The 13,453-nt window shown below is 33.1% G+C and overlaps 1 protein-coding gene across 1 annotated transcript; it reads right to left on the bottom strand.

Annotated features, from left to right (window-relative positions):
* Positions 1-5,791: 5,791 nt before the first annotated feature.
* Positions 5,792-12,506, bottom strand: LOC149426901 (uncharacterized). The gene is made up of 3 exons (XM_089638998.1): positions 12,028-12,506; positions 11,617-11,873; positions 5,792-9,902 (listed from the first exon to the last, which is right to left on the bottom strand). The coding sequence occupies exons 1-3, from the start codon at positions 12,119-12,121 to the stop codon at positions 9,054-9,056; spliced, it is 1,200 nt and encodes a 399-aa protein (XP_089495124.1). The 5' UTR covers positions 12,122-12,506; the 3' UTR covers positions 5,792-9,053.
* Positions 12,507-13,453: the final 947 nt, after the last annotated feature.

Below are 13,453 nucleotides of genomic sequence, written 5' to 3'. Positions count from 1 at the left end.
TAGCGGTAGGCCACTGGTAGCCCGGAAAGCTTTCGACATCCAAGATTTTATTTTAACGAACAGTTTACGATTTGACAAATAACTACTAAACCATTTTAGCATGTTATCCCTTATTCCTAGAGCAAATAGTTTTTGGATTGGTAGTTTATGGGATACTTTGTCGAATGCCTTCGAAAAGTCTGTATATATACAGTCGACTTGTTTATTTTCTGCAAATGATTGTATAATTTTTTTATTGTTATTAAGTTTAATTTGTAGAACTCCATTTTAATTTTAATTTTTTATATATTCAATAATATTGTTATTGGGTTTATAAAAACAGTTTATTTTTAAACAAGTTCTGCTGTGTAATTATTATTACGCGTGACAGCTGTTTCGCCCTCTGAAGGCATTATCAAACTGTGGGTAGCCCACTTACAGACGATACATTTATATTATTTCTAGGTAGGTATTTTAATTTCAATTACTGATTTCTTAATTGATTTTTGAGTAAAATATTAGAAATTATTAAAGTTTCCCCAATTAGTGTAATGTTTAAATTTGACTGAATGTCTTAATGTTAGTTATTCCCAAACGATGACTCATAAATAATTAAATAATTACACAGCAGAACTTGTTTAAAAATAAACTGTTTTTATAAACCCAATAACAATATTATTGAATATATAAAAAATTAAAATGATTGTATAATGTTGAGTGAGGCCAACATTACTATAAATGCCAACATTTTACCCAGTGAGGCCAACATTACTGAATTAAAATATTAAATATTGTAAAATAATGTATCAACAATAAACAATAAAAATAAAAAAATGAAGTTTTGAAATACCGTTAAGTTAGTTGCGGTGGATCTTCCTTTGATAAAACTGTGCTGTTTTTGATTAATTAATTTTATTAATTTGGGATAGATTTAATTATTATTATTATTTATTTATCTTATTTATATATTTTCTGTAAATTATGTAACATTTAAAAAAAAATTATGATGCCCCCACATGTGCCCCCACCACAGTACATTATTAAAAGCTTTCGAAGATTTTGAGTCTTCTAATGACTGTTAATGAATAAATAAGACAATTAATTAATATGTTGACTCTATAAACAAATTCGATTATTTTTCTAATTTGTAAAAACAAGAAATAATAAAAATATCATAAAAAATATATATATATATTTTTTTTTATTTTTTTTTATTAAATATCAAAAATAATATACAAAAATCAAAAAGTCCCAATAAACTACTTTAAAGTAGTTTGTCATTGGGTGCTTTTAACTTAAACAGATTATATCAAATGTATACATTCATATCATGAGAGGTGTAATACAATAAAAATAAAAACAAAAAACAATTAAAGCGTATGCAGTTAGAAATAGTTTGTATTAGAGTCTAGTACAAACTATTTCTTTCAGCTAGCCAATTTTTCAACAAAAAATTTCTTTTTATATTTGTACATTTTTTGATTTCTGCAGGTAACATATTTAAACAATTTGGTATCATGTAGTCTAGCGTTCTTTTTCCATATTTGTTTACATGCTTTGGTACGATTAGTCCTTCATTTAATGTAAATCGAGTATTGTAAGTGTGTTCCAGTCTATTTATGTACATAGGGCTATGTATGTGCTGAAAAATTATTTTATACCACATAATTGCTCTTACCGAGAGGATTTTCAGATTTTGATAAAGGTGTGGAACATTATGCCTTTGTTCATATAAACTTTTATGAGCTAATAATTTAACAAGAGAATTTTGAACTGCTTGAACATGATTTATATTTGTTTTAGAGGAAAATCCCCAAGCTGTAATTCCATACCTTATGATAGATTCAGCTAGTGATAAATAAATTATTCGAAGTGTGCATATTGGAACATAAAATTTTAATTTATATAAATAATCTACTAATAATAGATCTCAGTCGTTCACAGACTTTATTTATCTGTAAATCCCATTTGAAAAAACAATCAATAATAACACCTAAATAAACATATTTTTTAACCAGTTCAATATTTTCACATGTACACAACGCAGGGATACCAACATGTAGGCAATCTGAATTGTGTGTTTTAATTTCGGGTATAATAGTATTTACCTTGGCATTGGGTGATCTAATGTGTATCAATTTAGTTTTTTTTGCATTTATGATTAGGCCAGAGTCGTGAGACCATTTTAAAAGTTCAATGTAATCTTTTTGTAAAAGTTCAATACATAATTGCAAATCACTGCAAGAAAACACCAATGCAGTATCATCCGCGTACACAAAGTGTTATACATGTTTAAAAATAAATTTAATAAAAGATACATAAATTATATATAAAATAGGACCTAATATGGAACCTTGAGGAACACCTGCTAAGATTTTTCTTTTTTTACTTAAAGTGTTCAAAAGCTTTATTTGCATGCACCTGTTGTTCAAATAATTTTCAAATAGCTTTAGAAGTTTCCCTCTTATTCCTATGATTTCTAGTATTTTCAACAATTTTTTATGGTTAATAGTGTCAAATGCCTTGGAATAATCTATAAATAAGACTAATACATGATGTTTATTATTTAAATTATTATTTATCAAGCTGGCAAACTTTTGAAGTAGCACTTCAGTGCCCTTTTTTTTTGGAATCCATATTGGTTAGTATCAATAATAGAAAAATCTTCCAAATATTTTATTAATTTAATTTGAATGTATTTTTCAAGAATTTTTTCGAGTGATGGCAAAATACTGATTGGTCTATAATTACCCAAAATGGTGTGATCACCTCCTTTATAAATGGGTCTGATAATACTACATTTTAAATCATCTGGAATTTTTGCTTCAAATAAGATTCTGTTTACAAAATGGGTTATAATTGGACCTAATGTTAATATGTATATGTTTTTTAATATCGCTCATTCTGATATTATCGATTCCAGGAGAAGAGCTTTTAAGTTGCTTCACAATGTTTTCTATATCAGCAATTTTAGCCCTAGGTAGGTACATGCTTTGAGGCATCTCCTCTGGTTCAAACCCAGTTGTCCTGTGATTACATTTATGTAACATATTGCAAACATTGTCAGAGAAATAATCAACAAAGTCATTTGTTACGCTTTCTTCGGTCCGATCTTTCATCAAATATTTGGATGCAACTTGGTCACAATCATTTTTACATTTCTTTCCTAAAATTTGATTACATTCGTCCCATGTTTTTTTTGAGTCTTGAAATATATTTTTGAATTTATCATTATAGTATGAGGTTTTTAATTTTATTAACAATTTATTTAAAATATTTCGAAAACACTTATATTCTTTTTCATAGTATTTGTTCGTTGGAGCATTTCTCCAACGTTTGTATAAAAAATCTCTTTTTTTAATTTTATAAAGTGCATCAGTAGATATCCATTCATTTATGGCATGCGGTCGGTTTTTTGATTTTTTGCTTATTTCAATTGTGCTTTTTTTATACAAGTCATCAAAATAATTTTTAATTTTCAAATAAATAACAGAACATTCGGTTTCCTTTAGAAGCGATTTCCAATCATAATTACAAATATGTTTATCAACCAGTTTTTGCGAAAGAATTTTAACTTTATTATAATCATTTGAGTTTAAATTATCTACCGAGTTATAGCGTATACTTATAGCTGTTGTGTTGTGATCGGCAATGTTATAGTCACATACACATGCGAAGATTGTACTGGTTAATCCAGCGGGCAGTTTACCGCTTATTCGCACGTAGAAATGATCGATACATGAACTATTTATTTTCTGTTTAACAATTACTTCCCTAGTGACGCCATTTATACATTTTTTCAAATAGTTATTTGTAAGAATATTTTCATAATTTATTATGATAGGATCATTTTTGTTTAATAAATTTAAATTTATGTCGCCGAAAAATATTACACTTTATAAGACTTTTGGTGGCTTAAAACACAGTTTATTGTTTAGGTTACACAGATTACAATGGCAAAATAGTCACAGTTTACAATTTACACGAATACACTTTGAAAATAACATTTATCGACTAGGCAAGGATTTATATAGGGTCCTCGCGGGATAGTAATTGGGAACAACAAAATAGAATCGAGTCGCGGCACAACTGTTCGGGACTAGCCTAGGTTTGCTTGGGGCGGATTACTGTCTCTCAAGGGCTGTGCGCAGCACAGGTAGCCAAGAAGAGGAGCGCGCCTTTAGCGAGTCTAGTAGTCTTCAAGTCGGTTGCTTAGCAATGGTAGTAGATAGCTGTCCTCAGAGGGCCGTGCGGGGCACGGGTAGCCAGCTGAGGGAGGGTACTAGCCAAGGCGAGCAGACAGGAGAACTGTGCTGTGCTTAGCAATGGTAGTAGATAGCTGTCCTCAGAGGGCCGTGCGGGGCACGGGTAGCCAGCTGAGGGAGGGTACTAGCCAAAGCGAGCAGACAGAAGAACTGTACTGTGTAAGGGTGAGTTGCTGCTTTTTAAGGGCTTCATTCTGTGTCAGCAGCGTAGGGGATGGTCGGCCGCGTGGGGGGGGATGCGTAGAGAGCGTTCTGCGCATCTCGTCGCCTGCGTGCAGCAAGACAGGGACAATGCCATATGGGGAGAGAGAGATGGTGTATTGGCAGTAATATTCCGCGCGCTACAACTTTCATTTGATTTAATATTGTTTTCAAACACAGAGGATATTTCTGACAAAAATGATAGCTTATTTAGATTCGGAGGTCGGTATATTGCTAAGACATTTAAAGTGCTCTTATTTGGAAGTGTCAATATTCCAAAAACGTTCTCAAAAAATTTGGTGTCCAGAAATATTTGCGAAAAGGAAAGGTTATTCTTTATATATAACAAGATGCCTCCACCGGATTTTTGTTTTCTACAATAGTGATACGAATTGTATCCGGGAATATCATAAAGATTAACAAGTTCCGAACGAATTGCCGTTTCGCAAAGCATGAGTACGTCAACGTGATTTAAACAGTCTTTAAAATAAACATGAAATAGGTCGAAATATTTACATATTGACCTAATGTTTAGTTGAACAAAATTAAGTTTACTTGTATCACATTTCCTTGAATCTTGCTTTTGAAACCATTCACGCAGGTTATTTACTTTACAAAAATTAATATCATTGTCATCATCTATGAAACTAAAAGACATAATGATTTAAATAAAATATTTCCAAAACATTCATGGTTAGATTATAGTATTGTTCAGTATAAGGTAGGTTTAATAATTTGCACCAGTAAATACATACTGTACATTTTCTACATGAAATATATTTGTTTCGTTCATTGTATTTTAATTGATAACTAATTGATAATTGATAATTAATTGATAACATGATAATTAATGGATAACAATAATTTATTTGTTTCATTCTCCATTTGGTAACGATTTGTAAGTAAGATAGTGTGCGTGAGTTTACGCCGCTAAAACAAGTATTGAAACAGTAGTGCAGATAAATGGGAATATTGGTATTGCGGTGTATATAAACTATTATACTCTTTATTTAAAATATAATAAAATATTACACTTATAACATTCCGTATAAAAGTAAAAAGTTGAAATACAGTATTTATTAACAGATAATTTAGATGCAAGGCAATGGACATAATAGTATATGTAGAGTAGGTGTATAGAACGTATTTAAATAGTGTAGGCCTATAAACAATGATTATAAAATGTATTTTAATATTCTGTATCTGGTAAAGAAAAGTGTGAAACTTTTGATGTGTTAATTTAATATTAACAAGCATCTTAATAGAAGAAAACTTACATATCACATACGCATGTAAATAAAATTGATTATCTTCATTAATTATCAAAATACTACAATATAACAAAAGATTCTTATTTAAAATATATTGTTGCATTTTTTTTGATAAGTAAAAATTAATATTCAATATTTTGTTCAGCAATTGCGAGCATTTTTTTATATACCTTACAGTTGTTTTTGTCATTTGCCCTATGATTAACTGGAAATGTCATTTTATATTTTTCATTTTGAGTGCAACAGTTTCTGCAGTTTGGTTGTTTGTCCTTGTTCCCGCATTCGCTGTATGTGTGGTCGAGACCGCAGTAACTGCAAACAGGCTTTTCTTCCTTCTCTCTCTGCAGACATCTTGCAGCACCGTGTCCGAAGCGTAAACAGTGGTAACATTGCATTACTGGATTTGCGTCTTCAACAAAGATTCTTTGGTATCCGATTTTAATTTTATCTTTGTTTAAGAGTATTTTCCGGGTTTCACTCTCTACTTCAACCACATAGTTAGATGTATCATTAAATTTATTTTTAATTATTTTCTTGACGTTGAACACAGGTTTATGTTCCTTATTTTCCGACATAATTTTAATTTCTTCATTTTGTTCGATGATGTCACAAGTGAAATCTTCTTTATCATAATCATTAAATATTCCCTTGAAAATTAAAGTAGGTTTTTTTTTTGTTAATTCCTTAGTATCGACATCATTTATTACTTTTGAGATCTCCATTTGTAATTTCTTCACATCTTCTTTTTTTAAACACTCGATGATGATTCTGTTTCGGGATATTTTTTTGATGCCTTCAATACATATTCCCAGTTTACTAGTTTTAATATGTTTTTGTATTTTTTTTAGAATCGAGTCAGAAGAGTCACTGTTTGTTTTAGGACTAATCATTAGACAATATTTATTTTTTGTATTTTTTTGTTTATTTTGAGGGTAATCATATGTTTTTTCTCTGTTCGCGATTTCTATTTTATTTTTATCTTCCGACATTTCAATTGCCAGGTGCCCTAATAATGATAAAATGTTTGTGGCTTTATTTGTCACAATAATTTGTTGGTCTTTACTGAACTTTTTACTGGAATCTTGCACTGCGAGAAGTAGTTCACTAACTACCTCCTTTGCTTCTTCCATGAATTTGTGTAGATTGGCCATATTTATTTTTTCACAAACTTACTCCACTTTACACTTTTACAACCAGTAGTACTGTACAAATATTGTTGTCACCAGTTTGACAGTTTCAGAATGTTTAAAATATTTATTTATTTTCAAATGTGGTTTGTAGAAGATATGTTACTAATTGATTATTATTTTTTATTCCAATCGATAGTGCGCACTTTGTTTAATTTAATCATCAGCTTCACTGTTTGTTTTTGCCAAAAATAAACACTTTGCGGAGCACTTAAATTGGGAGCAGAAAAATATGCAGCCTGTCACTAAATGAATGTATAATACGTCTTATGTTTCACTTAACATTTTATTTCTATTTCATCCTTTAGAACAGAGGTCGGCAATTAGTTGTGGTGGTGGGCCGTCTGAATGTCAATTTTTTTATGGGGCCACGCGACGCTTCGTATCGTGCCTAGCAGCATCACGCAGCGCAGAGGTCCCCACCCTTATCTGGCTCAATGATCACTTTCCAAGTATATTTTTCTTCAATCTGAATCAAAGCCAAGAAGAACATTGGGAAATAGGTGTGAGCACAAAGCTACCAAACGAAAAACTAATCATTCTTATCTGAGCAAGGTACTGACGGAGGAAGAGAAGCTAAACATGTTCACATAAATTTCACTAAATTCATAGCCACAAAAACCTATATTCAGGGGCTTTTGTCTACACAAACGTTGTGCAGGAAACAATGCTGTAGACAACCTCAAGAATAATATGGGACTTTTGTTTTTCTTATTCAGTAGCGCTGGGGGTAACCGATGCAACGCTTTATACATGGTTCAAAGCAGAATGAGGAGCAGGGCAGGCCCTAAGCCAAATGGCGCCTGGTGCTCGAAAAAACCTCAAGGGTGATGTATTAGATGTTAGGTATTATCAGCGCCTTGACATGTCGGCGCCCAGAGCGGATTGCTCCAATTGCCCCTGCACTGGAACGGCCCTGCTGAGAAGTCATAGCTAACGAATTCACCAGCTGCATTGTGATCGTTTGCAGAATTCGCCACAAAATGTCAAGGAGGTAATTCTGATTTCAGATGGTTGCATTTACAATAATAGAAATCGTGTTCTGGTAAGTGCTTTAATCCCTGAGTAAATACATATAGTGATGGAAGCCGAAAATATCAATCCAACATTATTTCAAGCCTCTCATATATTCACCTAGTGATTATATTGCACAAATGCAAATGGTGTGACAGAAAATGGGCATTATAATTTTTTTTTAAGCATTTTGAGTCCTTACTTACAAATGGTATCTTTGCATCTTAGGAAAAGAGATGATTCCCGGTGGTAACGGATATAATGTTGTCATTCTTTCAAAAAGGCGTATTTCGAATTTATTGATATTGCAGCATACAGCTTTTTATGAATATGCTTGAAAATGTTGGTCTTAAAAAAATTGTTAAAAATAATCTTTCCCATTTTTACAAATATGTTTTGACTTATAGGCAGCATGATGGACTCTTATTTTACATAAATATTATTTAATTTTGAAAAAAATAGCATAAATAGTTTTTTTTACGAATTAAATAAAACAATATAGAGATAGGTATACCTTTTGTTTGAAATTAAATATGCATGAAATATTACTTGCTCAATATTTTGTATATAAGATACGTTAGTTTGTATGATATTAAATCAACGTTATCTGGAATTTTCAGACATTGGAGAAATAAATTTTATATTGGCAAAGAAACAAGATTATTAAATGTTTGGTAATATAACGTTTTCATTTCTGTAAAATTTCTTTTTAGGTAACATAAAAAAATAGTTCATGTATTCAACAAAAAAAAAACAACAAAAAGTTAGGTTAAGTTAATCTGCTACTTCTGCATATTGGTTAACTAAGCTGTGTATGCGCGGTATAAAGGAGTTTATAAACAAATTGACATTATTGTTGCAGTGAAAGATAGTTTTAGTTTGTGCGACTCTATTAGGAAAATGAAATTAAATCTATTGCAAGGCGGTCAATAAGAGAATTATTTAATATTTTCTACAAAACAGCAACATTTCCCATGAATATCAAATTAGGCATAAAACTAAAGTTACAATAAAGTAGCGCTTGCATCTTTTTCAGTCAATTGCAATTCTTGAAATGGTTACTAAATATAATAAATACATTGTAATAAAACAAAAATATTCCAAGATATTAATTTTATTTTCTCATTGGTGAGAAATTATATGCATAATGAAAATGGTGGTGCTATTTCTGGAATGAAACCATGTTGAAAAGTTTTATTATTAAATGATGCCAATTCATCTGCCAATAAGTTTTCTAGCTTAGAATAAACTGCTTCATTATCACCTTGAGCAGCGACTTGTCTTCCAAAAGTTGGCTCGACTAATTTATTCATTTCAAATATGTTGGGTGCATTTGTCGGTGGCATTTCAAATGGATTTTGCTGGGTTTTAGCTACAGCCATAGCGGAGTTTACAAACAAGTTCCCCTGGACAGAGCCATTGTTCTGGCTCAAACCAGCATTAGCGGCGGCAAAAAGGTTAGCGGGGGACACTTCCGGGGCTGCGGGCTGACTAAAACCAAAATTACTAGGATTTGAAGGCACTCCAAACATCCCACTACTACCGTCATTTGTACTGAAAATATTTTTTTGAGGTGATCCTTGTTGGAAAGGATCATTGTTTTGACTGACTGCAAATGCATTATTGGTGTTTTGAGCTGCCCCTGCCTGGGCAGCGGCAGCAAAGAGATTGTTAGCAAATGCATTCGTCGAAGTTGTACCAAATGCGCTTTCTGGAGAAGTTGGAAAAGCAGTTTGCGTAGTGTTCAAAATATTTCCACCGCTGCTGATATCCGTTCCTTGTACGGCACTCCTAAATAAATTGTCAGGGTTTTGAGACGTATTGATGCTGCTCATGAAGTTTCCGTAACTCGGAGTATCGAAAGGGTCCGCGGTAGGTTCTCCTTTATAAAGGCTCTGAATGGTGTTGATAATTCTGCTGGAGGGTTTCAGCAAGGCTTGAAAATTCTTCATTACATTTTGCTGAATCATTCTGAGTTGGTTTAACTAGAAAAGATCATAAATTACATACATTATTAATAAAAATAAAAGTTTATAAAATAAGTGGGTAGAGGTCTTCAAATAAGTTATCCCTGTTCTGACAGAAAACAATATGTATATAAAAGGATGTTAGAAGTTGGGGATACTAACACTATTGTATTTTGAAGATATTCTAATATCTTTGAAAGCACAATAAGTAAAATATATTCATCTTTGTTTAAAAAAAAAGTTTTCTTAAATCCCTTTACATTACGTAGTGCTAGCTGACGTGTAGCCGGAGTTGCTGGGAGCTATCCTTAGGAGATATTTTATTTTGATGTATCTCACAAGGTTTAGTGAGCGTTAGGACGGGTTGTTTCGGAGAATCTGAACAATTCATCAAATTTCAACGTTCATTTTCAAGTTCTGTGAAAGATTTTTTTAAGTTCTGTTTTTATTTCAGTTTTGTCAAGCAACTAGCCTACAATGATATAAAAACAGAACTTGAATAAGTCTTTCACAGAACCCGAAAATGAATGTTGAAATTTGATGAATTGTTCAAATTCTCCGAAACAACCCGTCCTTAGTAAGGTAAGCACTTGAAAATAATTTTTAACAACTTGATTACAACATGTCTACTTATCTCTACTTTTTATTTATATAATAAACATGTATTATATATATAAACCTTCCAGAAGAAATTCTCTAAATGATAGTGAAAACCGTATCAAAATCCGTTGCAAAGTTTAGAAGAACTAAGCACACAAACAGACAGACACGGATATTGACTTTATTTTATACTATTTAGAGATGATGGCCTCATCACAGGTCGGTATAAAATCGACAATGTCCGCATCCAATAAAATGTGTGTAATGTTGCGCGGGGTTTCGCTGCATGGACTCGCACACAGGTCTATTTGTGCCAATAAACTGTCGGTATTGCAGATTACTTTTTACCATCCCGCATTTAGCATCTCGTTGCATGAGTCAAGTAACGACGAGGCTGGAATTTCAAATTTATTCACAATGCTTTTGTGATATTATTAATGTGCCCAAGTAATAGATTTAATATTTAAAAAAATAAACATTTCTTTTAGTTATAAAAGCATTTTATAACTAAAAGAAATGTTATTAATAATAATAATTTATTTTTCGGAATAACTTTATTGAGTAAAACCTCAAATTGTAATATTTAATTATTGAAGACAATATTAGCGATTTCTAAACGAAAATCTGAAACAGAAAAATCAGAAAAGGATACGGTCACATCTAGGACTCGAACCCAGGACCCTTATAATTATTTGTTATTATTTTTTACGCATGAAAATGAACCACTTTTTGTCATAAATCTTAACATTTATTACCAAAGTTGAAAGAAAATTATACAAAAATACAATTTGTATTTTATAAATAAAATACAAATTACCTACCAATTTAAAAAAAAAATTATGGTTATATATCCGGCAGACTCGATAATATTGAGAGGCTACTGAAACCACATGCCGCTTGCCTGTATACTGTAAGTACGCAACACCGCTCCCGCGTCTTACCTACCCGTGTACTGGCGCCAGTACAGATATACCTATGTAACGAATCTTTCTCGGTGTCACACATTCTTTCATCTTAATCTGGTTTATTATCGATTCCTTACCGACCCATGAGGGAGTTGCCTATGACAGAAACCAATTACCAACAAATTAATTAACATTTTGCAAAAACATGATAAAATAAAAACCCTTACATTATCAGGTAATGTTCCATTAGTCTGAGCTTCATAGGCAGAAAGTCTCAGTTCCTCAGGAGATATGTCACTGAAGCCAGGAAAGTTCAGTTTATTTTTAAAAGGCCCGTAGCAAGACAAGAGCCATTGCTTGCTTTTAAGGGCGACACTGACTTCAGGAACTACTAAGTTTATCAATTGCTCAGCAGTTATGTGATTCGTATTGTTGTTGGATACTTGTTGGGGAGGTTGATATGTCTGCTGCTGCGCTTGTGGGGCTAGAAACCAGAGACAACAGGGTTGCATTAAATTTTCATAATATTTACCATGTTTTCTAACACAAACAGTAATGAGGGTGGAATATTAATAAGTCAAACAATTAAATTTGAAAATAATAAGTCAGATAATGTTTTAATTCGCTTAGGAACTTACCATGATAAGAGTATTTCTGGGAGTACGAATGCTCAAATCTACAGCTATCACCATACCGACAGCAACCTTGGAGAAAGAACTTACACAGAACCATTTTCGGTCAATTTTAATAAAATTATTTGGATATAAATTTGACTCATGTATCAATTCTATCATCAATATAATAATATGAACAACAATCCTCGTACGGTGGCATAGATATACCACGACGGTGGTTTCAATGATCTGATCAAACTATAAATAAACCCAATAAACCGCTCAAAATCAAACTATCAACAGATGGCGCCATGATGGCGCATAGATTGCGAACGCCAGCTTGCGCCAGCTGTCAAATAATTACAACAACAAAGTGATGCCATATTCCACAAATAAAATAAAAACCCTGCTTTAGGGAAAAAAAACCCAATCTTAAGGTCCGAACAGAGCGTTATAACCATAAATAAACCACTCTTGTTAAAACCCTCTCAGACCGGGCGATTTTGTATTGAATGACGCTTGAAAGCTAATGACAAGTGTGAACACCCTTGATTGATCATGTTTTTAGTTAAGCGACGAAAGTTATTAAGTCATCGTTCGATTTTCCCGCCGAATTGAAACGTGTGAACATACGTTTCAAGTTGTTATAACTCTACTTAAGGGAAGTTAATAATTAATATTATTCATGTAAAAGAAAAGGAGGAACGAGTAAAAAAAGAAATTACTTAGTTACAAAACACTCTTAAAATTTATTTAATAAAATGTATAAAGAAGGGTTAGTCTTAATCTAGGCTTAATGATAGTTCTTAAAATTAATTCTTAAAACTAATTGTCCTTTTTCTTAATCCTAAATTATCTTCATTCACTGTCTTAAAAGTTGGGTCACGTTACGAGATAATTATGCAAAAATTGTGCAGACACTTCCCTTTACGATGATTCTGGAATCACGGATCTCCACGTTCGCACTTATCACCGACAACACAAGCGGCAACTTGGGTTGGATCCGAAGGGCGGAAGTTGTTCAACCTGGGCCAAGGCTCCGAAGGGCGGAGTCGGCAGGCAGCGAATTCTGAGTGGGCAGCTTCTGGGTAGGAAAATCCTCGGCACCGCTCCAAGGGGGAGAGCAGGAAGTTTCTCGGCGGAGGCGAGACGGTAACTTTTGCTAGGGCAGCTCCCTGGTCGGAAGAGCCTCGGTGCCGCTCCAAAGGGGGAGAGCAGGAAGTTTCTCGGCGGAGGCGAGACGGTAACTTCTGCTAGGGCAGTTCCCTGGTCGGCAGCTGCCTCGGCGCCGCTCCAAGAGGGAGAGCAGGTTGATGACTCCCGAGATGATGACTGTCGGGTGCCAAAAAAAATCAACTGTTGGTTGCGGAATCTGTCTTCAGCTGTTGAGGCGAGATGAGAACTGCCGAGAGGGCAGCTTCCTCGGCGACCGCCCCAAGGGGCGGGCGAG

This window comes from Hesperophylax consimilis, chromosome 1 (genome assembly GCF_061612785.1).
Source record: "Hesperophylax consimilis isolate HC1 chromosome 1, BYU_Hcon_1.0, whole genome shotgun sequence".
In the NCBI taxonomy this organism is placed as follows: Eukaryota; Metazoa; Arthropoda; class Insecta; order Trichoptera; family Limnephilidae; genus Hesperophylax; species Hesperophylax consimilis.
Note: the sequence above shows the minus strand (reverse complement) of the source record. Positions and strands in the feature narration are given on the sequence as shown.

What these genes read in the sequence shown, in the direction of transcription:
- LOC149426901 (XM_089638998.1), bottom strand. Translation starts at nt 12,121, where the DNA reads ATGGTTCTGTGTAAGTTCTTTCTCCAAGGTTGCTGTCGGTATGGTGAT. An exon ending in CCAGAAATACTCTTATCATG is followed by an intron (nt 11,874 to 12,027) that starts GTAAGTTCCTAA and finishes TCTGGTTTCTAG; the next exon opens with CCCCACAAGCGCAGCAGCAG. An exon ending in ATGGAACATTACCTGATAAT is followed by an intron (nt 9,903 to 11,616) that starts GTAAGGGTTTTT and finishes GATCTTTTCTAG; the next exon opens with TTAAACCAACTCAGAATGAT.